The sequence below is a fragment of the Triplophysa rosa genome, linkage group LG21, assembly GCF_024868665.1.
Source record: "Triplophysa rosa linkage group LG21, Trosa_1v2, whole genome shotgun sequence".
Taxonomy (NCBI): Eukaryota; Metazoa; Chordata; class Actinopteri; order Cypriniformes; family Nemacheilidae; genus Triplophysa; species Triplophysa rosa.
In genome coordinates, this window is record NC_079910.1 from 20,083,178 (window position 1) to 20,105,629 (window position 22,452).

General features: G+C 38.4%; 1 protein-coding gene across 1 annotated transcript; it reads right to left on the reverse strand.

Annotated features, from left to right (window-relative positions):
• Window positions 1-4,744: 4,744 nt before the first annotated feature.
• ogfr (opioid growth factor receptor) lies at window positions 4,745-22,249 on the reverse strand. Its single transcript, XM_057363342.1, has 7 exons — window positions 21,968-22,249; window positions 20,232-20,300; window positions 20,043-20,124; window positions 19,870-19,948; window positions 19,670-19,736; window positions 16,818-16,966; window positions 4,745-7,029 (listed from the first exon to the last, which is right to left on the reverse strand). The coding sequence occupies exons 1-7, from the start codon at window positions 22,070-22,072 to the stop codon at window positions 6,000-6,002; spliced, it is 1,581 nt and encodes a 526-aa protein (XP_057219325.1). The 5' UTR covers window positions 22,073-22,249; the 3' UTR covers window positions 4,745-5,999.
• Window positions 22,250-22,452: the final 203 nt, after the last annotated feature.

The window sequence follows — 22,452 nt, forward strand, 5'->3', positions numbered from 1 at the left end:
CAGTAATAAAAAGTTGTTACTCATCCAGTTTTTTATATCGACTATGCATTCCATTATTCGATGGAACTGCTGTGTTTCATGAGGCTTCGAGGAAATATAAAGTTGAGTATCATCAGCATAACAGTGAAAGCTAACTCCGTGTCGCTTTATTATATCTCCTAGAGGTAGCATGTATAATGCGAAGAGCAGAGGCCCTAAGACTGAGCCCTGTGGTACACCGTACTGGACTTGCGATTTGCGTGACACCTCATTGTTTATTGCTACAAATTGAAAACGGTCGGATAAATAAGATTTAAACCATTTCAAAGCTATTCCCTTAATGCCGACATAATTTTCGAGTCTATGTAGGAGTGTGCTGTGGTCAATGGTATCGAATGCAGCACTAAGGTCTAGCAGCACCAATAACGAGATACAACCTCGGTCAGACGCCAATAGCAGATCATTTGTAACTCTGATCAAAGCAGTCTCTGTACTGTGACATGCTCTAAATCCAGACTGGAATTCTTCATTGATGTCATTCCTTTGGAGGAAGGAGCATAATTGAGTTGAAACTACTTTTTCCAGAACTTTAGATATGAAAGGTAGATTCGATATAGGCCTGTAGTTCCTTAGTTCTCTAGGGTCGAGTTGGGGTTTTTTGACAAGGGGCCTTATAACAGCCACCTTATATGCTTTAGGCACATGTCCTAATGTCAGAGATGAGTTAATAATACCAAGAAGAGGATCTATAATTTCTGGGAGCATCTCTTTCAGTAGATTTGTAGGTATAGGGTCTAGTATGCATGTTGTTGATTTAGATGATCTAATAATTTTAGACAGCTCATCTTGATCTACGGTATAAAATAATTGCATTTTCTCCTTAAGGGCGCTGTAGTTAGTTTGTTCAGCGGGTTTCACTTCTGATTGCATTGTTATAATTTTTTCTCTAATATCTTGGATTTTATATGTGAAGTAGTTCATAAATTCATCACTGCTATGCTGATATACAGGATCAGAAGTCACTGACGATTTATTTTTTGTTAATTTAGCCACCGTGTTAAATAAAAACCTAGGGTTGTGCTGGTTTTCTTCTATTAGTGATGAAAAGTAGGCGGATCTAGAAGTTATTAGGGCTTTCCTGTATTTTCGAATACTATCCTTCCATGCTGTACGAAATACCTCTAATTTAGTTTTCTTAAAGTTGCGCTCCATTTTTCGGGCCGCTTTCTTTAGAGCCTGAGTGTGTTCATTATACCACGGTGTGGGGCTGCCATTTTTAATCTTCTTTAAACGTAGTGGAGCAACTTTGTCTAGCGTTACCGAGAAGGTGGAATTAAAATTTTCAGTGGTAATGTCAAGATCTTCAACGTTATTTCTCATGATTTGAGACAATTCGGGCAGATTATCGAGAAACGCATCTTTGGTAGTTGAAGTTATTGTTCTACCAAATACCATCCCTGCTGAAAAAAACAATGAATTTTTGAATTAGAATGAGATTTTTAAATTAAATTCCTCTTTGTAGTGTGTTTTGGATTTTATTTATATATAATAGGATTTACCATCCCACCAATAGAATCCATCACATACAAGTAGACAACAAGTATCCATAGTAAAATTCCCATTATAACCATTAAATCCATTACATTTTCTGTTGTATTTTGGGCAGGGTTCTATAGTTTTTATTTCAACAGGAATACTTCAACTATAGTTACTTCAGTAAAAACATCATTCATTTTCCAAATCGCTTTAAATGATATAGCAGCAGATCAGAAGTTAACACGCATGCGTAGCTCAAGGTGTATGTGACGCTTATTTACCGTTTAGCCGATCATTTTCATGACAATGTTTCTACGATCTTTGACTGATCGTAACCCACAGATGATTACACCACACTTTAACATGTGCCTTTTTCATCTTATATTGTTCTATTTGTCTTTTTAGAGCGCTATCAACGGTGTAGCAGCGCCTACGTTTACATTAGTTTAACGGGGAAGATCCCAGAGTTGCCAGATTTGCGTAAAAAATCTGCCAAATGGCCATTTAAAGCTTGCCGGAAAACCTGAAATACTTATCTTAGAAAAATTGAAATACTTGGCAACAGATCCTGCAGATCGCAAGCCAGATAAATTGCGCACACAGGAAACCCTGCTGCACAGAAACCATTTTCTACTTTTGGACCTTTTTATAAATGTAGTGGAGTAAAAAGTATGATATTTGTCTTTCAAATGTAGTGAAGTTAAAGTACAAGTACTCACAAAAAATAATACTCAAGTAAAGTACAGATACTCAAAAAGTGTACTTAAGTACAGTACTCAGGTAAATTTACTTCGTTACTGTCCACCACTGGATTAGGACAGGGGTTCCCAACCTTTTTGACTCCAAGGCCCCCATTGTATTCAACAATATTCAAAGGCCCCCCTATCACTCACAAAAACTCAAAATTTCTACCCAATTAAATATTTTAGAGCTTGACATTAGCTATAAAAACATTTATTAATCAGAAAAATGGCCAAATAATAAGAAATATCTTGTTTTTTAGTTTTCGTAAATGTATTTCAATGCTTATTTTGAATCATTTAAAAATATAAGTCATCTTGACGCCCTCTTGAAAGTCAGCTGGGCCCCCCTGTTGAGAACCACTGTATTAGGAGCATTTAGTTATTTTTACATCACTGCTTTCAGGTGGTAATTGTATTTTTAAGAGGACGTCTGTAAAAATAAACCTGCATGGTTCCTGCAAGGCTTTAAACATTTTGGAAGGGTCACCTGTTAATGCGACCGGGGATTTTTACGCTTCATATGGCAATTAAATTACTGACTTGGTGAAAATATCTTATGTCCCTATGAGAAACAATTACCGTCCAAATAGAGCTTACACTCAAAAAAATGATTTTTTGATGCTGTTCATTTTAATTGAACAAATCATTTTGAATTAATGCCATTTAGGAGAATTCACACTTTAACATGATTGCATCATGTTAAACTGACTTAAAATGGAAACTTTTTGGTTTTACACAATGTTTTCATTTTGAAAGAACACATTTCAATCAAGTTGGTAAAATGCTGAAAAACCTTTCACTTTGTTTCATGTTCAGTTTACGTGATTTAAACATGTTGATTCAACACGAATTATTTAAAAATGTTGTCGCAACTGCCAGTTCCCATCATGCTTTGCATTTGACTGAATAATGATTGTAAATGTCAAAATAAAGTGTTATTTTATGCTTTTTTAATGAAGATGAGATAAGAATGAGACTTATTAATGTTCAGTATTCTGTTTTGTTGGTATTTAAAAGATTTTTTTGTTCTGTTGGTGGTTTTAGGAGGTTACCATTGTGCTGAAGAGTAGAGCATTTGCTTAGGCTGAAAACATGACACGTTATTGTTTCTTAGAACTGAACCATTACATTGGTAACGTTAATGCTGTTATCAGTTTACTTTTGATCTCAGCTCTTGCTTGACCTTGTGTCCTTGTGTACCTTGTTTTAAAAAAGTGTTTGTTGCTATTAGGTAGAAGTGAATCAAAAGTGATTCATTCAAGTTGTTCCGACGTGTATAAATCTTGTTGGATTTACTTGATTAATTCATGTTCCCACTACATGAAGTATCCGAGTAGAGTGTACCTGTTCATTTCATGTCGAGGAAACGTGACACAAACATGTAGAACCACTGTCCATGATTGAATCATGTTCAACCAAAGAGCTATTTTTATGAGTGTATGTGCTACTTACCACTGAATGGTTCCCATTGTCATTCACTTTGTTTGCGAAAACCTGTTAGAGAAGTACAACATACAAGACTCATCTGTTATCTAGTTAGGTGTCTGTGGTGCCTGTTTGGACTACAGTCATCTTTATCGCTCTGATTGCCGTTTCATCATTTGGTCTACATATCATGAACTGTTTCAACAGACCAGACTCTACAACAACAATCATGAGCAATCTCTCTTCAATCAACCTAGTTAATCTCCTACTCACAGTTGCACAAAATGGCCGTCTGATTACGGACTATGTGGAGGAGTTCCTCCACTGGTGCCCTGAATTGCGCCACTTTGAAGACTATCTTCTGGATGACCACCTGTTCCAGCAGGTACCAGCAAGTGCTACCACATGTACCCTTACCCTTTCTGGTACCAGAGGATGCATTGTCACAAATTGCATTCCTTGGAACTCCTCCCAGAAACATCTACACCCCTCATATTTTCTTATGTAAATAAAGCTAATTAACATTTTAATCTCCACAACCGTATGGGTTATAAATTATTTTGTTTACTTCATTCTCGCCAAACAATTTTGGCGATTTCTATCTATTTTTTCTGCCAATCTGAATTTGCAGATTTCACGATTTTGAACTTGTCCAAGGTCACTCATCCAATTTGCACAAACCTGGCATGCATTATCCCCAGACCAGGATTTTTGCAAAAACAAATCACCTTTATCACTGCTGGAACCCAGGATTATTTAATAGTTATAAAAAACATTAAGGGAACAGTATGTTCATATGATGTGATGCAAAAAATGAAATCAAACCTTTTTATAACATTTTATCTATAGTGTAGTCACCCTTTACCTAGAATTTGCATTATGTTGTCTTGGCATATGCACTATCAGCATCTTAAACAATATTGAAAGACTTCACATCTAGCTGGCCTCTTATTGGTTTCACTACCTATCACACACAATTTCTTTGTCATCATTTAACCCAAGACATCTATTCCAGAAAACATTTTGGTTAGGTAAAATTGAATTTTTGTAATAGCAGAAACAAATATTTTTGCACAATTATAATTTGTCTACAAAACCAAGCAGTGTATGTTTAAGCATACAAATTCAGATCACAAGCTTTTAAACGTCAAATGAAAAGCTTTACTCAAGTTTTAAATGGTGCTGCATAGAGTATATAGACAATATGCATGTAAGGAGTCTGAAATTATTATATCCAAGTTATTGAAACTGTTACTGACCAATTTCATTTGCAATAGTAGTAGTGGGATCATAAAGTGATCCAAGATTCAGCTAAAGAGGTATTGGCTGTATAGGTCTAACATGTAAAGCTAACATCTCATGAATAATTGTGTTCACGTGCAACTATATCTGCATTATCCACAGGATCTTTTTTTTATTATCCAGTAAAGGCCCTGTTCCCCATTTTGTGCAAACATGCCTGGACCCTGACAATTGCCATTTGCTCCAATGTTTATTGTTTTCAGATGTTATTGCATTTTCTGACTGTTTAAATTTGAAATTTCAGACTTATTTTGATATCAGATTCTGACTGACTTAGCTTTTAGATATGGTATTTTATTTTCTATAACATCATCTGGTTCATTATATTTTTGCTCACTTGTGGTTTCTTGGTCTTTGTTTTTATGCCGTACATGACCTTCATCAGCCCTGACTTTGACTTTTTTGTTGTTAAATTTGTCTTTTTTTTCCAACTACTGTACAACGTATGAAAATATTATTAATAATTCAGAATACAATTTGGACAAATAAACACTCAAACTAGAATAAACGTTTTGCAAAAGACAAAAAAGAGGTGTATATTTGGCTCTGCCAATGCAAGTGACAATAGCATTTCCATTAAACTGATACATACAGAAAACCGTACAGTATTTTAAAGGTGTAGTATGGAAGATTTTCCATAAAATGCCTATTATTAAAGAGTACATTAAAATGCCTTAATTCAGTTCAATACAATTCACCATAAGCCTACAATAATTCAATTATTGTAAGGTTTGTATAAGGCTGCATCCTGAAAGGCGCTATACCTACAAATAAATGTCAATTGATAATATTTCGTATTTTGTTTGGACTCAGCAAGTAATTGGTAATTTTATGTTTAAACCATAGATGGCAATAAAAAGGCCAAGATTCCACAATCCACCTTTAATTAATCGTGAAAAAAAAACTATACAAGAGTCAATTCATATCTGATTTTTTTTATAAGTTTAAGTTTATAAAGTGTTCGTTTTTAGTGCTGTGAGATTCAGAGTTCTTGGTTTTCGTCACATTTAGGAATCATTCACTGTGAGGTCTGAATTCCACCATGTCCATTGGTTCTTCCTTGTCTGGTCCATGTGATTGGTTGCAGTTAATGTTATTGTACTCACGGCTCTTGCCTGATCTCACCTTCATAAATTCAGCCGAGGTCTCTTTCAGGGCAGTCACTCCAGATCTGTTCTTCAAGTCTGTTCTTGGGATGTTCTCTGGGCTGTCAGTCACTGTGCTCTCTTTATTTGTGCCTGAGGCTACTTCATGAAGTTCCTTTTGGTCTAACTGGCATGTGGTTGGACAGATCAGACTGTCCATCTCATCCTGAGACTCGATGCATTCTGCCAAACCTGTGTTAGAACCTGCTGCACACTCCCATTTTTTCTCTGAGGCCTCCTGATCAGATTCAAGCCCGAGTATTTGTTTAGGTGCTTCAGTGACTTCAGTCAGCTCGATTTTAGCATCTGCACCACACTGGTCTTCAACGCTACTTGGTTTAGAATGGTCTATCTCACCATTGTCCATGTTGGTTCCATTATTTAGAGGTAAATCTACAGAGGAACCGTCTAGGTTTGTCTTCTCGAGATCTTCGAAGGTGCATTCAGACTGTTTTTCTGAGTCAACATTCATCCCAGAGTCACCTTCAACATGCTTCGTAGTTTCTATAACATCAGCTGGCTTACATTTTTGCTCACCCGTGGTTTTACGCTGTACATGAGCTTCATCATTTGTCAGACTCTCTCCGTTGGGGACTATTGAGTTTTGCCGCTTCTCTGACTTTTTCTTGAAGCGTTTCTGAATTTTCCTGGGGCACCAAACAAACTTGTCTTTGGGCTCAAAATGCTGAAAAGCGAAGCGGACCAGCTTCCTGCGCTCACGTTTGTCACGCACGGCAAACAGGAAGTAGTCAAGCACACTGCGTTTAACACTGCTAAGGGTCTTTTTAACAAGTGTCTCCTCAAGGAAAAAGCGAACAAGAGGGGCCTGGAAATGCTCAAAGCCCAGTTCTCCCAGGCTCTTAAGTATCCTGGTAATCCGGAGGTTATTGTGCATGTTCCTAAAACCAGAAGAGAAATAGGTAAATTATGTTATTTCTGAATCACAAAAAAAAGTTAAAAAAAAAATTTAAACTTTTTTTTTAAGTTCAGGCAAAAAAGAAAAATGCCTATGCTACATTTCTCTTTTGTACACAGAGCAAGACCTTTGTTTTCATCAAAGAGAAGAGTACACTCTTTAAAAAATAAAGGTGCTTCACGATGCCATAGAAGAACCTTTTTTTGTCTAAATGGTTCCACAAGGAACCTTTAACATCCAAAGAACCTTTCTGTTTATCAAAAGTCTTTAATGTTAAATGTTACATCATTAAAAACAGGAAACCATTTGCTTTGTACAAACATCTTATGCTAATATCAAATAAGCTGGCATTAAAAATGTCAACCCTTGAGAAGTTTTCATTACTTTTAATTGTATTGTCATCAGCAATAATTCATTAAACAATAATTGAACACAAAAATGGAAAAATACGATAATTCAGAGGTAATTCAAAACACAGTATGTTGCGGTTTCAGTTCATTTAAATGTTTGTATTTAGTACAGCTTTTACTCCATAAACATTTGTATTGTTCAAGCCATTAAATTGTTGATTTCAGTCTCTGCGTATAGATAATGTTGCTTAAAAGGATATCTATATAGACGACTCAGAATTTTCTGTAAACGCTGTTTATAATCACACACAATTAAAAATGACCGTTAATAAAAATGACACCATTTGAGTACCAAAACATCTGTGTTTGCCGTTTGTGTTTCTATCTCTTTCTGGATACATTAACTTAAAGGTAACTTGCAGAATTATGTTCTGAACTTCTGAATGAAGCGGTCGCTCTATGCATTAAGCATGCGAATGTGGAGGGCGTAGAAAGGATCTTGTTGGCCGGCTGGAAGATGACGCGCACATCCCCAAACCCCAACACCGCACCCCATCACAAATAAATATAAATTGAATTTATGCAATGTGCGACCAGCGAGGTAAAAAATATGGAAATCTGTATTTATACAGAAAAATCACATACCTGGGTTCTTTGTGGTGAAAAGGAGTTCTTCAGATTATAAAAAGGTAAGAAAGAGATGGTTCTTTAAAGAACCTTTGACTGAATGGTTCTTTGTGGAGCCAAAAATGATTCTTCTATGGCAGGGGTATTCAACAAAAATGTAAAGAGGTCCAGTTAGAGAAAATGTGTGAACCCAAAGGTCCGGAAAATCATAATGTCTAAATAGTTAGTGTGATATATATTTAACTAGCCTAGTAGTTGTATCAACATCTGCATGTAATCAATACCTGACTGTCATGTCAAATGAATTTAGTACAATTCAAAAACTTTTTGACAATTTTTACTTTATTGTCATGTAACATAGAACTGAACATATATGTATGACTGTAGATATGTATAATGTTCTCTCATTAACTTAATAAAAGCAGGGCTGCATTTTAAAATAAATAAAATGTGAAAATCGTGTATATTCAAATAAAGTGCTTAGCATCAGAAAAATAAAATAAAGGGAGGAAAAGCTTGAATTTGCCCTTTTCTGCTTTACATCGTGACTAAACAGTCTTAACTAATTTTACATATAATAAATCTCAATACATCTTAACAACTGAACAGTTTTAGAGTATCACTTTTCTTCCCCTCTTATTTCCCATTCCCCTACTTTTATGCTCAGTGAGAAAATTGAGCTCTAGCTTGACCTGCCAGGATTTTAAACCTGGGCTTGAATGGAGTCAGGGCCATTCTCATACACATGTGGAGGTGCTCAATGGTGAGCCTGGAACGATATTTAGTTTTGATTATATTCATTGTGGAGAAAGCTGCCTCGCAGTTGTATGTGGAGCCAAACATGGTCAAGATGTATAGGGCAACTTTCCTCAGACCTGGAAAAGCTGTCTCGGGGACCATTTGGAGCCAGAAAGTGAAGGGGTCAGTTTTTACCAACTGCTCTTTCAGGGCCACATCTGCTTGGAGATCAACCAGTTGCATCTGGAGAGGTCCAGCATTTGCCCATTTAAAGTGCTGTGTGACTTCCTTTGAGAACCCCCTGACATCTGTGATGAGAAATGGGTTCTGAATGAACATGGTGAGCTGCTGTCCAAACCTGAAGCTGTCAAAACGGTTGCTGAAGTTAACAATCAGCTTATCAATAAAGTCAACAAAAGAAGACACATCTCTCTGTCCCTGAACCTGTTCCTGCACTGCTGGGAAGTGTGCACGGTCTCCCTGCATGTCTTCCTTGAACACCTCAAGTTTCCTCTGAAAGGAGCGGACAGCTGTCATCAGTTCACAAATTGAATTGTCCTTGCCCTGTAGCCTCAAATTCAGTTCATTCAGATGTGAAGTGATATCAACCAAAAAGGCCACATTATCCATCTGTTTCTCATTTTCTAAAAAGAGAGAAAACTGCGTTGCCTTCTGACTTTTAAGCTCTGCCAAAAAAGATGCTACTTCCCTCCTGATGGACCAAAAGCGTGCTAACACCCTGCCTTTGCTGAGCCATCTCACATTGTTGTGCAGCAAAAGATCATCAGCATTGGCATCAACTTCTCTGAGGAATTCCCTAAGCATGCGATGCTGGTAGGAAGAGGATGCCCTCAGAAAATTAATCATTTTCATAATTGTATTCATCACCTCATCATGCTCATCTGACAGCGAGGCGCAGAGGACAGATTGATGAATAATGCAATGGTAAGCTATTAGCTCAGGATTGTCCTCTTTCAGTCTTGCTACAGCTCCTTTCTCTCTCCCTATCATAGCAGGGGCTCCATCTGTGGTTATTGAAATCACTTGTTTTGGCTCTATTCCTCTCTTATGTAACATCTCCTTAATGGCCAGGTAGATGTCTTCTCCTCTTGTACTGGTCTGAAGGGGAGTGACACCTAACATATCTTCACAGAATGCTCTCTGGTCTTTGTTGAAAAACCTGACATACACTAACAGCTGAGCATTGTCACAAATGTCAGTGGACTCATCCACAGCTAAGCCTACACAAGGTGCATTACGCAAGGCTTCATCTAGCTGGGTTAGCACATCCTGAGTTAACATCTCACCTTTCTTTGTGGCAGATGATGCCGACATGGGTATTTGCTTTATTTTATCACAAAGTTCTTGTTTTTGTTTTCCCTCAAGTAGTGTTTCAGCTACTGCACTCATGCATTCTTTGACAACCCCTCCATCAGTAAATGGTTTTTTGTGTTGTCCCAAAATCCAAGCAACTCTAAGGGAACACTCATTAGCACGTTGTTGGGCAGTGAATGTGTGGCTCAGGATCCTGGTGGACTGGTCATATTGGGCTCTAAGACTACTTATTTTCTGTGAACTCACTTCAGATTTGAGTGAGTATGTTTGTTCAAACCCTTTATGTTTTGTCTCATAATGGCGTTTGACATTGGCACTTTTAATAAGTGCAACGGTTTCTGAACATATGAGACACACTGGTTTAGTGCTCCCAGTAGGAAGTATGAACAGAAATGAGTCTGTCCATTCAGGATTAAATGCTCTATTTTCACTGTCCACTTTTCTTATTTTGGAGAGCGCCATTTGTACCTTATTTTTCTCTCCCTTCCTCCGTCTCGCTTGTCTGTTTCTCTCTCTCTCTCCTTCTCACTCGCCTGTGTCTCTCTCCCTTCCTCCGTCTCACTCGTCTGTTTCTCCCTCTTTCTCCGTGTCACTCGTCGTTTTCGTCAACTTTCTTTAGCGCAGTCGTTTGTATCTCTCCCTTTGTTTTCTACATGGATCGCTAACTTTTTCTTTCTACCGTCTTTTTTTATGTGTAACTTGCCTCTAACCCTCTCATGTGTCTGCACTTTAGAGTCGCAATGTTCACAGCCTGGAATGCACAAACTTGATTGGTTGAGTGGTATTACGCGGAGTGGCTTAACTCGCATGCAATTGGTCTGTGCATTTCCACTACCGCTACCATAAAGACTTCAAAAGCTGCACCGGTTGAAACAGAAGCTCCCCGTCTGTTTTTAAAATTACAACTTTTTCTTTTGGCTGTAGGTCTGGGTCCGTATGAGACGGCTTCGGGGTCCGGACCCGGACCGCGGTCCGCCTGTTAGTGACCTGTGTTCTATGGCATCGCTGTGAAGAACCTTTTAAGCACCTTGATTTTTAAGAGTGTATCATAGTGGTAACTTGATAGTAAAGTTTGAGTACAAACTTTATGTTGGCTTGACAAAGCCTGTCCTGAAGAGTTTGAAATTGTTTGAAAGGTTTAATCGTTAACCTTCTAACATGATGGAAAAAATATGTGACCCCAGTGTGTAAAAACCGGGCTTAGTATGTTGTTAGCATGATTAGCATGTTTGCTAGCATGAATAGCATGTTTGCTAACATGAATAGCACGTTTGCTAACATGAGTAGCATGTTTGCTAACATGATGTTAACACGATTAACATGTTTGCTAGCATGATGCTAACACGATTAGTATGTTTGCTAACATGATTAGCATGTTTGCTAATATGATTAGCATTTTGTTAACATGATGCTAACATTGCCAAACGGTTGCTAGGCTAACCTGTTTGGTTGCTATGGGCGTGGCTTGGTATATGCCAATTGATGATGCTCTAAGCTATGAGTGAAACGAACCAACTCCTGTGTCTCTACGATGTTCTTATGCAGAGATGTAGGTTTTGCTAAACGGTTGCTAGGCTAACCTGTTTGGTTGCTATGGGCGTGGCTTGGTATATGCCATTGATGATGCTCCAAGCTATGAGTGAAACGAACCAACTCCTGTGTCTCTACGATGTTCTGATAAAGAGATATAAGTTTTGCTAAACGGTTGCTAGGCTAACCTGTTTGGTTGCTATGGGTGTGGCTTGGCAGATGCTAATTGATGACGCGTCAAGCCACAAGTGAAACAAACCAACCCTATTGTCTCTACGATGTTCTGATGAAGAGATATAAGTCTTGTTAAATGGTTGCTAAGTTAACATGTTTTGTTGCTATGGGCGTGGATTCGTAGCTTAATGAAGTTCCTGGGATACTGATTGGTTGCCAGAGTCAAATGAGCCCACCCCCTTGTCTCTAAAACACTGTGTTGCATAGATATCCATCTGGACTTTTTATAATGTGAGTCTATGTGATCGGTTGCTAGGTTGATGTAAATGGTTGCTATGGGCGTGGCGTAATAGCTTTATGATGATCATGTGTTAGTGATTGGTTGCCTGAGTAAAATGAGCCCACCCCCTTGTTTCCAAGTGGTTGTACTGTGAAGATATTCGACATGGGACGTTTACAACGGCATATTTCTTGCCCCATTATAAGTCTATGGGGAATTTTGGGTGGCTCTTACGCCCCAGGGGTGCAACCTACACCCCATTGTGAGTGATGTTCTTACAGAGCCTGATAGCCTCTTCAAATGTGGTAACCCGCATATTTCAATGAAATCCTCGGAGCTACGTCAAAGTTCGGCGCAATGTTAAGTCAATGGGATTTTTTGGGTGATTTTTTTGCCCCCCCTATCGAACACCCTCCGCCTGATTGCTTAAAGTCATAGCACACCATTCCTCAATGGGCCGCTCGATTTGAGCCCTCATTCATGGGTCTACGACAAAAGCTGCAGGACAAGTAGCGCGTCAAAATGGTGGCGGAACAAGAAGAATAACTAGATAGTACATTTTCTAAAGAAACTGTGAGTGATGCTTTCGTGGCAAACCGCGGAACTCGGCACTAGGGTGATGACACTTTAAGTACTAATGAATCTAACCAACCCCCATGACTCTAAGATGTTCTGATAAAGAGATATAGGTCTTGCTAAACGGTTGCTAGGCTAATGTGTTTGGTTGCTATGGGCGTGGCTTAGCATCTGCCAATTGATTATACTCTAACTTATGAGTGAAATGAACCAACTCCCATGTCTCTACGATGTTCCTATGCATAGATATGGCTGCTGCTAAATGGTTGCTAGGCTAACCTGTTTGGTTGCTATGGGCGTGGTTTAGCATCTGCACTTGATAGTACTCTAACCTATGAGTGAAACGAACCAACCCCCGTGTCTCTACGAAGTTCCTATGCAGAGATTTAGGTTTTGCTAAATGGTTGCTAGGCTAACCTGTTTGGTTGCTATGGGCGTGGCTTAGCATCTGCCAATTGATGATGTTCTAAGCTATGAGTGTAAAGCACCAACCCCCGTCTCTCTACGATGTTCCGATGCAGAGATATAGGTATTGCTAAACGGTTGCTAGGCTGACATGTTTTGTTGCTATGGGCGTGGCTTCGAAGCTTCAAGATGATCCTGTGACACTGATTGGTTGTGTGAGTCAAATGAGCCCACCCCCTTGTCTCTACGACACTGTGTTGCAAAGATATCCACATGGACTTTTTATAATGGGAGTCTATGGGATCGGTTGCTAGGTTGCTGTAAACGGTTGCTATGGGCGTGGCTTAATAACTTCATAATGATCATGTCACACTGATTGGTAGCCTGAGTAAAATGAGCCCACCCCCTTGTCTCTAAGTGGTTGTACTGCTAAGATATTCAACACGGGACGTTTTATGCCTTATATGGGCATGCTTCCTGTGATTGGGAAATTTTGGGAGGCTCTTACACCCCAGGGGTACAACTTACACCCCATTGTGAGTGATGTTCTTACAGAGCCTGATAGCCTCTTCAAATCGTGTATTATTTTCATGTTTTCATGGCGCAATGTTAAGTCAATGGGATTTTTCGGGTTTTTATTCGCCCCCCTATCGCACCCCCTCCACCCGATCGCTTCCAAAAGTCATCACACACCATTCCTCAATGGGCCGCTCGATTTGATGTAGTCATTCATGGGTCCAAAGCGAAAAAATAGCGCGTGAATATATAGGTATCTAGGTTTTGAATGGGAGTCTATGGGCGCCATTATAAGTATACAGAAATTTTGGGAGGCTTTCACACCCCAGAGGTGCAACTTACACCCCATTGTGAGTGATGTTCTTATAGAGCCTGATAACCCCTTCAAATCGTGTATTATTTTCATGTTTCTACGATATCCTCGCTCGGAGCTACAATCCTTCAAAGTTGGGTGCAATGTTAAATCAATGGGATTTTTCGGGTGGTTTTTCACACCCCATCGCACCCCCACCACCCGATCGCTTATAAAAGTCATAGCACACCATTCCCGAATAGGCCCATCGATGTGATGTATTCATTCATGGGTCTACATCAAAAGGACAAGTAGCGTGCCAAACTTTTGGCGGAACAAAAATAATTATAAGTATGTATGTTCGAATAACAATAGTTATGCTTTTTCAAAGCATCACTAATAAGAAGTATGACGAATAATAATAGTGATCTTTTTTCAAAAGCATCACTAATAAGTTTAAGTAAGAGAACAGTATGTTGGCTCTGTCAAGCCAACATAATTATAAAATGGTTAGTTCTGGTCCTTGATTCCGATTGGTTGAGCCGAGTTCTAAGGCGTTATAAAATACCCCGATTTATAACTGCTGATTACATAGCCTAAATATCACTTTATTTTATGAAACCTTGCTACGCATATTGAATAACCATTTTATAAAAGCAATAAGCCCCGCAAAGTAGAGGGTTACAAGTGTATTTTATAACAGCTAAGGGGGTTTTAGGCACTCCGCTTCGTGTCGTGCCACAACGCCCTTAGGTGTTATAAAATGCACTATAACCCACTGCTTCTTGGGGCTTATTGCTTTGATAAACACTGGAATCAGGAGCTGGGTGTTGACCTAGAGGGGGAGAGATTAACATCTAACATCTATTAACATCTATTTCAACACCCCAACCAGTGATCTGATCAAGCAATAGTACCCAAACAACTATAAGTATAATGTTTAAGCATTTCTACTATGTTTACAGCATTTCTATTCAGTAGGTGTTCTGTTGAATAAGACCAAACATAAAATGTTTAAAGATTATAAACATTGTACCAGATATGCAGTGTTATAATGTGGGAAAATGTGAGTCCTGTAAACAGATGGCATTGTATTCTCAAAGGTCATCACCGGACAACGATGTACTGTTTTCATGCTTTTAAATACACATATAAAACATTAGTTTGTATCAAATAGTTGCCAGCAACCTCAAAACAAAGAGGTTACCAATAACTGCAGAATAATGCAAAATCATACTTGGTTTATGTTCATTATGTAATATTTTCAATTAAATTTTATGATAATCACGTCAACTCTTGATACAAAATGTATAATTTGTGGTTGTCATTCAAGTCAATACTCCTCAATGTAGACACCTAAAACTACTAAATGGTGTTAGTGTTAAAGGACCAGTCAGTAAAATCTAGCGGTGAGGTTGCGAATTACAACCAACGGCTCACTCCACCCCTCCCTTTTGCTACAGAGGCTGACACAACATTGCAAATTATTTGCAAGGGACATTTGAATGTGAAATATTCAATTCAGTTCATTTTTACTGAATCAGGGAGGGGGGCAGATGGAATTGTCATTTTCTTCAGTCTTTTGGCCTGCACAAGTTTTTCAAGTGCACCACATGGCACCTATGGAGCAGCAGCTAATCATATTGACAATAATTTTGGATTGAGAAAATAAAGTGCGGGACTGATGTTAAAAGAGTTATTAAAGAGTACATAACTAGGGATTTTTAAGGTCCTACTTTGGTTTATGGAGTGTCCAACAACAAGTTTATGTACATAGAAGGTGTAAAAACACTATTATTTCGTAATAATTTGCCCATTCGCCTCTAAACATCATGGCCTCCTAATCATCCCCATTTATACCAATTGGCTTGGTTAAAAAACTGTCTCTTCTCCACCAATAAGATGGTGTGTGGTGGGCGTTCTGGAGCAATATGGCTGCCATCGCATCATCCAGGTGGATGCTGCACATTGGTGGTGGTTGAGGAGATTCCCCCTTTCCATGTAAAAGCGCTTTGAGTGCCCAGGCAGAAAAGCGCTATATAAATGTAATGAATTATTATTATTATTAATTATTCTTATCTTACTTATTGACTGACTCCCAAATGATTTGTTCCACGATTCATCTGTCTAATCCCCTCCTTTCTGCTAGCCTAGTCTGATGTGATTGGTCAGATGGTCTAGTCTGCTGTGATTGGTCTACCGCGAATGAGACTCACGAGCTACAGTGTTTGGGGGAGAAGAGTGAAGTTTTCACAGGCAGTCCTAGCAAGACGTAGGCTGGGACTATATGTAGTGACGTAAATCCGCGGCGGTTCACGAATCGGACTAGGGACGACTCGTTTGTGTGATTCAGAGTCGACTCCCTTTTTTCCAAGCTAATAACTTTGTTATTCATTCACCTTCGGATTAACAACTTGGCAGAACGCTTACTTTCAAACACGGCAACATTACACACTGCCTGACATGTAATTTACATGATCTCATGTTATGTACTCTTTAAGAGAGATAAAGTGCAGGACCTGATTGATGTGAGTTATAAGATGATGCTGTTATCTTGATTCTGGTTGGCCCTAGGACCAGACCAAAAAAAAATGTGAGACATGTTTTATTGCACTTATGCTTTTTGTTTTCCTAATGTTGACCCAATTGCTTCCATTGTTTACCCAACTTGTAAGTCCATTTGGATAAAAGCGTCTGCTAAATGACTAAATGTAAATGTAGTTGGCCCAAGGCCCAAGGCCTTTTTGTGGGTTGGGCATTGGTACTACAGCTCTGTCTGGATAAAGGTTTAAAATTACTCGTATTTGATTTGTTTTTTTGTTACCTTACATAGGTTTGCTTTTTGTGTAGAGAAAACTGAACGAAAATATACAGTGACATATTAATATTTTTTCATATTATGTTTCATATGACTAACACCTCCAGTCGAATAAACTTTTGTGGCTCACCTCTCTAGATTGGCGAATCTCTCTCTCCAGTTCTCAGCTCGCTTCACCTCCCCAGTTTCTCTGTTTAGCAGCTTGATTCCATAGAAACCCAGCATGAGCTCGCAAGAATCAACAAGACGACTCTTGGCCTCTTCATTTTCTCTAAATGCCTGCAGAAAACAGCACAAATCATGAAAAAATGGTCACAGATTAGATCTCTTTAATATCCTAATTATTATAACCTATTGTGTAGCTTTAAAAGAATCGTTAAAGGGATCCTCTGCCACAAATATTCTGTCATAAATGGTACGATAACCCTAGGAGGTTCTTCTTCAGAACACAAATTAAGATTAAGTTTAGATTCTCCCATAGACAGCAACGTAATCATTGCGTAGTCTTCTGGACGCATGTTGGAGACTGATGCGGAAGTCATAAAATTGTTGAATAAATTCGTTATATATTTGTTTGTGCACAAAAAGTTTCCTCGTCACTTTTACAGTTGTTTTATTTTCCGTACCGTGATGTATTTTCGAGTGAAACAGCTTCTGAAATGTGAAAAAAATGTAGGACGGGACTTCATATCGTCCTACTCTACTTGATTGGATCGTTGTAAGTTGGCCTGAAACACCACCCGTACCCATTGGACAGTCAGTATAGTCCAACCCTTTTTTGAGAATTACGTCATGAAGAGATGTCGTTGAGAGGGGAATAAGAGCTTAATGTTTTTGATTAAAGATTACAAGTGCAAATGAATAAAAAATAAATAAATAAATGATGATGTGTACGAATAAATCATTTATAACAAATACTGTTATTTGTGTTCCAAAGATGAACGGAGGTCCTAGGGTTATCGTACGACTTCAGGGTGCATAATTCATGACAGAATATTCATTTTGTGGTGGAGTATGCTTTTAACTGCCTAACATTTAACTGAACCTTTAAAGGCACACAAGAGGTCCTTGGGGTAAAAGTATATACCCTGTAGGTGTATTTCAGTGTTTCCCCAAACACATTCGCTGTTAAATTGATATAAGATTAGGGGTGGGAAAAAAATCGATATGGCGATGTATCGCGACATTTCAGCCTGCGAGACGTTATCGATGGCACAAAGTATCGATTTTTTTTCAAATACAAAAGATCTAAATTCATACCTACACTGTGCTTACAAGAACGGCAGTACCCACATATTTCTTGTGGTGACGCTCCCAGATTACGGATGTCAGATGAACGGAAATTGTAATTCACAGCGGAGAAGAAATACGGGCATAATGGCAGACCAACAACAAATTAGAGATGCGCCAGCGTCTTTTAAATCAAAAGTTTGGGCGCACTCTGGATTGCGTAGCGAATGTAAATAAGTAGACGTGGTTAACTCGGCGCTCTGCAAGTTGGGAATACTCTTTTGACCTTCTTTCAGTCTGTAGTTTCGTGATTCGCTCCAGTCCGGCGCTTTCTCTCTCACCCGCAGTGCTCATGCAGGAGTGCAGGTATCTGCGCGTGCATATTAAAAAAGCTCATTCTCACGTATTTCAGAAGTCAGATTGTTTTGTAAAGCTTTAATAGTTTTTATAAAGTTCAACTTTAGGCGAGCCGAGGTGAAACTTGCATTGAAATGCGCGATGATCCTCATAGCGAGAGCGCTTCGACGTGACGCGCCGCAAACCCCCGTTTTGGCAGACGCGTGTGGAGTCATCAGAGACTCACAGTCCAAAGAAAAGCGCAAGAATAAACAAACCTAAAGACAGAGTAAACACACTAAAAATGCTCATCTAATACATCCTTTTTTCCCTTCATTTACAGATGTCGTGATGTATTGTTATAGAATTGCCAAGCGATATATCGATTATCGCATAATCGGCGCATTGTGATATTATCGGTATCGTGAGCCCTGTATCGCATATCGAATCGTATCGGGGAGGTACCCTGCGATTCCCATCCCTATATAAGATATATAGTAAGTTGATGCAATTTGATGTTGAGTATAATGCTGACGAACAGACGCGGTGGCCATCGGAAGCACCAGAACCTAGCGGCTTTATTGTATGCCCATTGTTCCAAAGTGATAATGTCCGAATTTGGCAAATCAAGAATGTATTTAATCTGTTTTACACTGCATACGAAAGCAGCATGTTCGCGTTGCTCACCCAGCACATGCAGGGAGAGCGTCTACAGCCCCATACCCATTCAGAACCGAACCGAACCGAACCAAAACCGTGGATAAAAAAAAAGAGGTACATATTGAACCGTGGGTTACCTGTATTGTTGCATCCATATTATACATTCTTCCTAGTCAAATTAAACACACAAAACTGATTAATGCTGTCTCTCTAACACTCATCAGACAAAATGTTACTATAAATGTAATCAACATAGTATGTAGTGCATATGTGTTGGTATTTTGCGGCAAACACAGCTGCTTCCACTGTCTCTCACGCTAAAACCCATTCAAACAGACTGACCGTTTGGAAGTATTGAGAGCGCCATGAACCACGTGACCAAGTGGCAAAGAGATCAAATTGTGTCACAACTCTGTTTTTCAACAGTTGATATTTTAAAACTTTTGTGTAAAATGTTGCAGCTATAATGAACCAACCCAATTCTTTTAATACTGCTGGTCCGAGCTAAAGACAATGTTTTTGCATTGCACAAAATAAAAAGTGTTAATTTTATTCTTAATTTCTTTATTTTTATAAAAAAATATACAAAAGAACAGTTAAGAAAACCGTTAAAGTACCGGACCGATAAGCAGTATCGGTAAGAGTAGTAATACCGTTAAATTTTAACTATACCCATCCCTATGTGACCGTGTACAGTAGTATCAGTCTGTGCCTCATGACTTCAGGGTCATTTCAGCCATTTCATCACAGACTCACCTGGATTTCCTTCTTGGTGAGCTCTGCAGCCATGTAGTTTACCCCGGGCTCCCGCAAAGGAAACAACCTACAGTAGGAGCAACATAACTTTTTTAGGGTTTCAAAAGTAATGTATTCATTTGTATATAAAATCCAGCTAAAGATTAATCACATATTACTAAATATGAAATGAAAATATGTAACGGGTACATAATTCTTACCACTGAATGTAAGAATGAACTCTCTCCAGCCTTTTATAATCAGTTTTCCACTCTGTGTGAAATGTCTCAATCGACACATCTAAAGAATACAGTGCATAACAAAATATGAGCTCAGAGTCTGATAAAGTTAAAATTCAGGATTATTAAGGAACAAGAGAATCTTAGGAGCATACCGTCAGGTGAAGACTTAATTTCATTGAGATAGAATTTTAAATTAATCATTCTTTCTTCTGGGCATTCTTCTTCATTGATATTCTGGGAGATAATCAGACCAACATGGCCTATTCATAATTATGAAACAGGAGGTATTCAACGTGCTTTTTTAGTTCATATTACTGAAAGTGAAAAATCTAAACTCTAACCGGATATCCGTGTCTGTAGTTTTGCATGTCCTTGGCTGCTCTGAGGTTTCTGGAAGAAGAGTTGGACCACTGGGAAAAATAAAGGGACAACCTTAAATTTCAGCTTCTTGCTTTAACTGAATTGAATTTACTATATTATGAACTTTAGTGTATTAGCTGCATCCCATTCCACGTGGTGTCTGATATTATAGCATGCTATGTTAAAAGTGCCCAGTAAATCCAGTAGACTTTCAAAGTTTGCATCTACAGTACAGACATTTTGAGGTACAACAGCTCCTTCAACCTTGTTTTCAAGAATAAGAAATGGCAATCTGTAGCTCAAACCGAAATATGCTGACTGTGCGGTAGACTAGGTCTAGGAATAAAATGTAGCGCTGTACTTTCAAGCACCAAGCTGCCCACTACACCAAAATGATGATGTGCAGATACATTTTTACAACAAACTGTGACATGAATATATATTGCAACTCAAAAACAGACATGTTAAGATTGTATGATGAAGTATTTCACTCAATTTACAGAATAAATCACCTAAAATAATATGCTTTGCCTTTAATGTACATGAAACGTGCTTTTTTTTCTTCACTGTGACCATTGGCAATTCGTTTTTTGTTGGTTTGCCAATTATTAAATGCTTTTTGACAGAGATGTACACCAAGTTTGTCCTATTTCCTTTATTATCTTTTTACTTCTAGCTGCAGAACTTATTATAGATTCATATTTTGCGAAAAAAAATTGTTGATTTATATCAAAGTTCATAATATATCCAATTTTAAATAAATCAATAATTTAATATAATAATTTATAATATTACATTATATATGTATATATTTATTATATTTATATATAAATTTATTTATATTTTGCCTATAAATATCTTCAGCATGTTAAGACAAATCCTCTATGATCGTCTCTATTTCTCATATTTTAAAATCTTTTAAACTCTCTTCTCTCTTCAAATCCTCTATGATCGTCTCTATTTCTCATATTTTAAAATCGTTTAAACTCTCTTCTTAATAAAATAAATATTACTATTATTAATTTTGCTACTTTTTTGTTTTCTTGCAGCAACAAGCATGTTTTGAAAGGGATGGGACGCTCATCGCCTCCGCCACTAGTAGGCAGTCGCGCAAAGTCCGTGAGACAGAAAGAAGTTAGTAAGTAATAAAACGCAACCAATATTCACTACAAAACAGTCAGATAACCAGATAGGTAAACTACAATATCTATCCGAACCTGTATATCATTAAGGTTAAATGCTGCAGAATTGTTGCATGTAATGCAAACTTGAGATCTTTCACGCGACTCACACATCATCCACGCCCCCGCGGTAGGCAGCAGATGATGTGAAGATCAGACGGAAATTATCCACTTCCGGTCAGCTAATCTGTTAAATAACGGGCTAACGTGCTAAAACTCGAAAATTCACTAGAATGATACAATTTAAAAATGAAATGAAACCACAACGTTACAGTGGGATAGCCCCGGAAATGTGCTTAGTCGCCAATAGTCTGGTGAAGCTCAGTGAGGTAACGTTATCTGAGAAGACGCATGCGGTCTTGGCTAAGCGCCAGCCTGTCCGTTTAATAATTAACTTGTAGTCACGCTCAAATTAAATGCAACGCGAAGAAAATCTTTGACCAGAAGGAAAATTAAAGATTTATGTCTTGATATTTGTTTAAAATAAAACCAACATCCTGCACCAGTTTGGTAATCAATGAGAGAAAACAACATACAAATGCGGGCCGTGTTTTCTTGCTGCGACCGGTGTTTTCCAGTTCGTCTCCGTCGCTCTCCGTATCCCAGGTGGAGTCGTATTCACACACCAGGTCGTCGTCCATCCCGAAAGCTCATATAGGTGTTAATAAATGTGATCGATAAGCTGGATTTTGATAAGCATCCGCACAGCTCCATTAGGTGTGCAGATGTCCGCGGGCCCGCAGCACCTCACTGACTTCACCCAGCATCATCACTCATCAATGAATAAATGGACTCCCGTCATCACTACTGCCCTATATAATCTCTATCTATACGCCACTGCCTTACTATTTTACAGACGCTATAGACATAAAAAAAAAAAAACACTACAAAATAAGGACTGGTTTTGCTTTTTTCACAAATATGTTTATGGTTCCTTTTTATTATAACTAGGCTTCGATGTGATAATTCTAGACCAGTTGATATGGCTTAACAAATAAATGCATAGGCTATATTTCATTTT

What these genes read in the sequence shown, in the direction of transcription:
- ogfr (XM_057363342.1), bottom strand. Translation starts at nt 22,072, where the DNA reads ATGGACGACGACCTGGTGTGTGAATACGACTCCACCTGGGATACGGAG. An exon ending in ACTACAGACACGGATATCCG is followed by an intron (nt 20,125 to 20,231) that starts GTTAGAGTTTAG and finishes ATTATCTCCCAG; the next exon opens with AATATCAATGAAGAAGAATG. An exon ending in GTTCATTCTTACATTCAGTG is followed by an intron (nt 19,737 to 19,869) that starts GTAAGAATTATG and finishes CTCCTACTGTAG; the next exon opens with GTTGTTTCCTTTGCGGGAGC.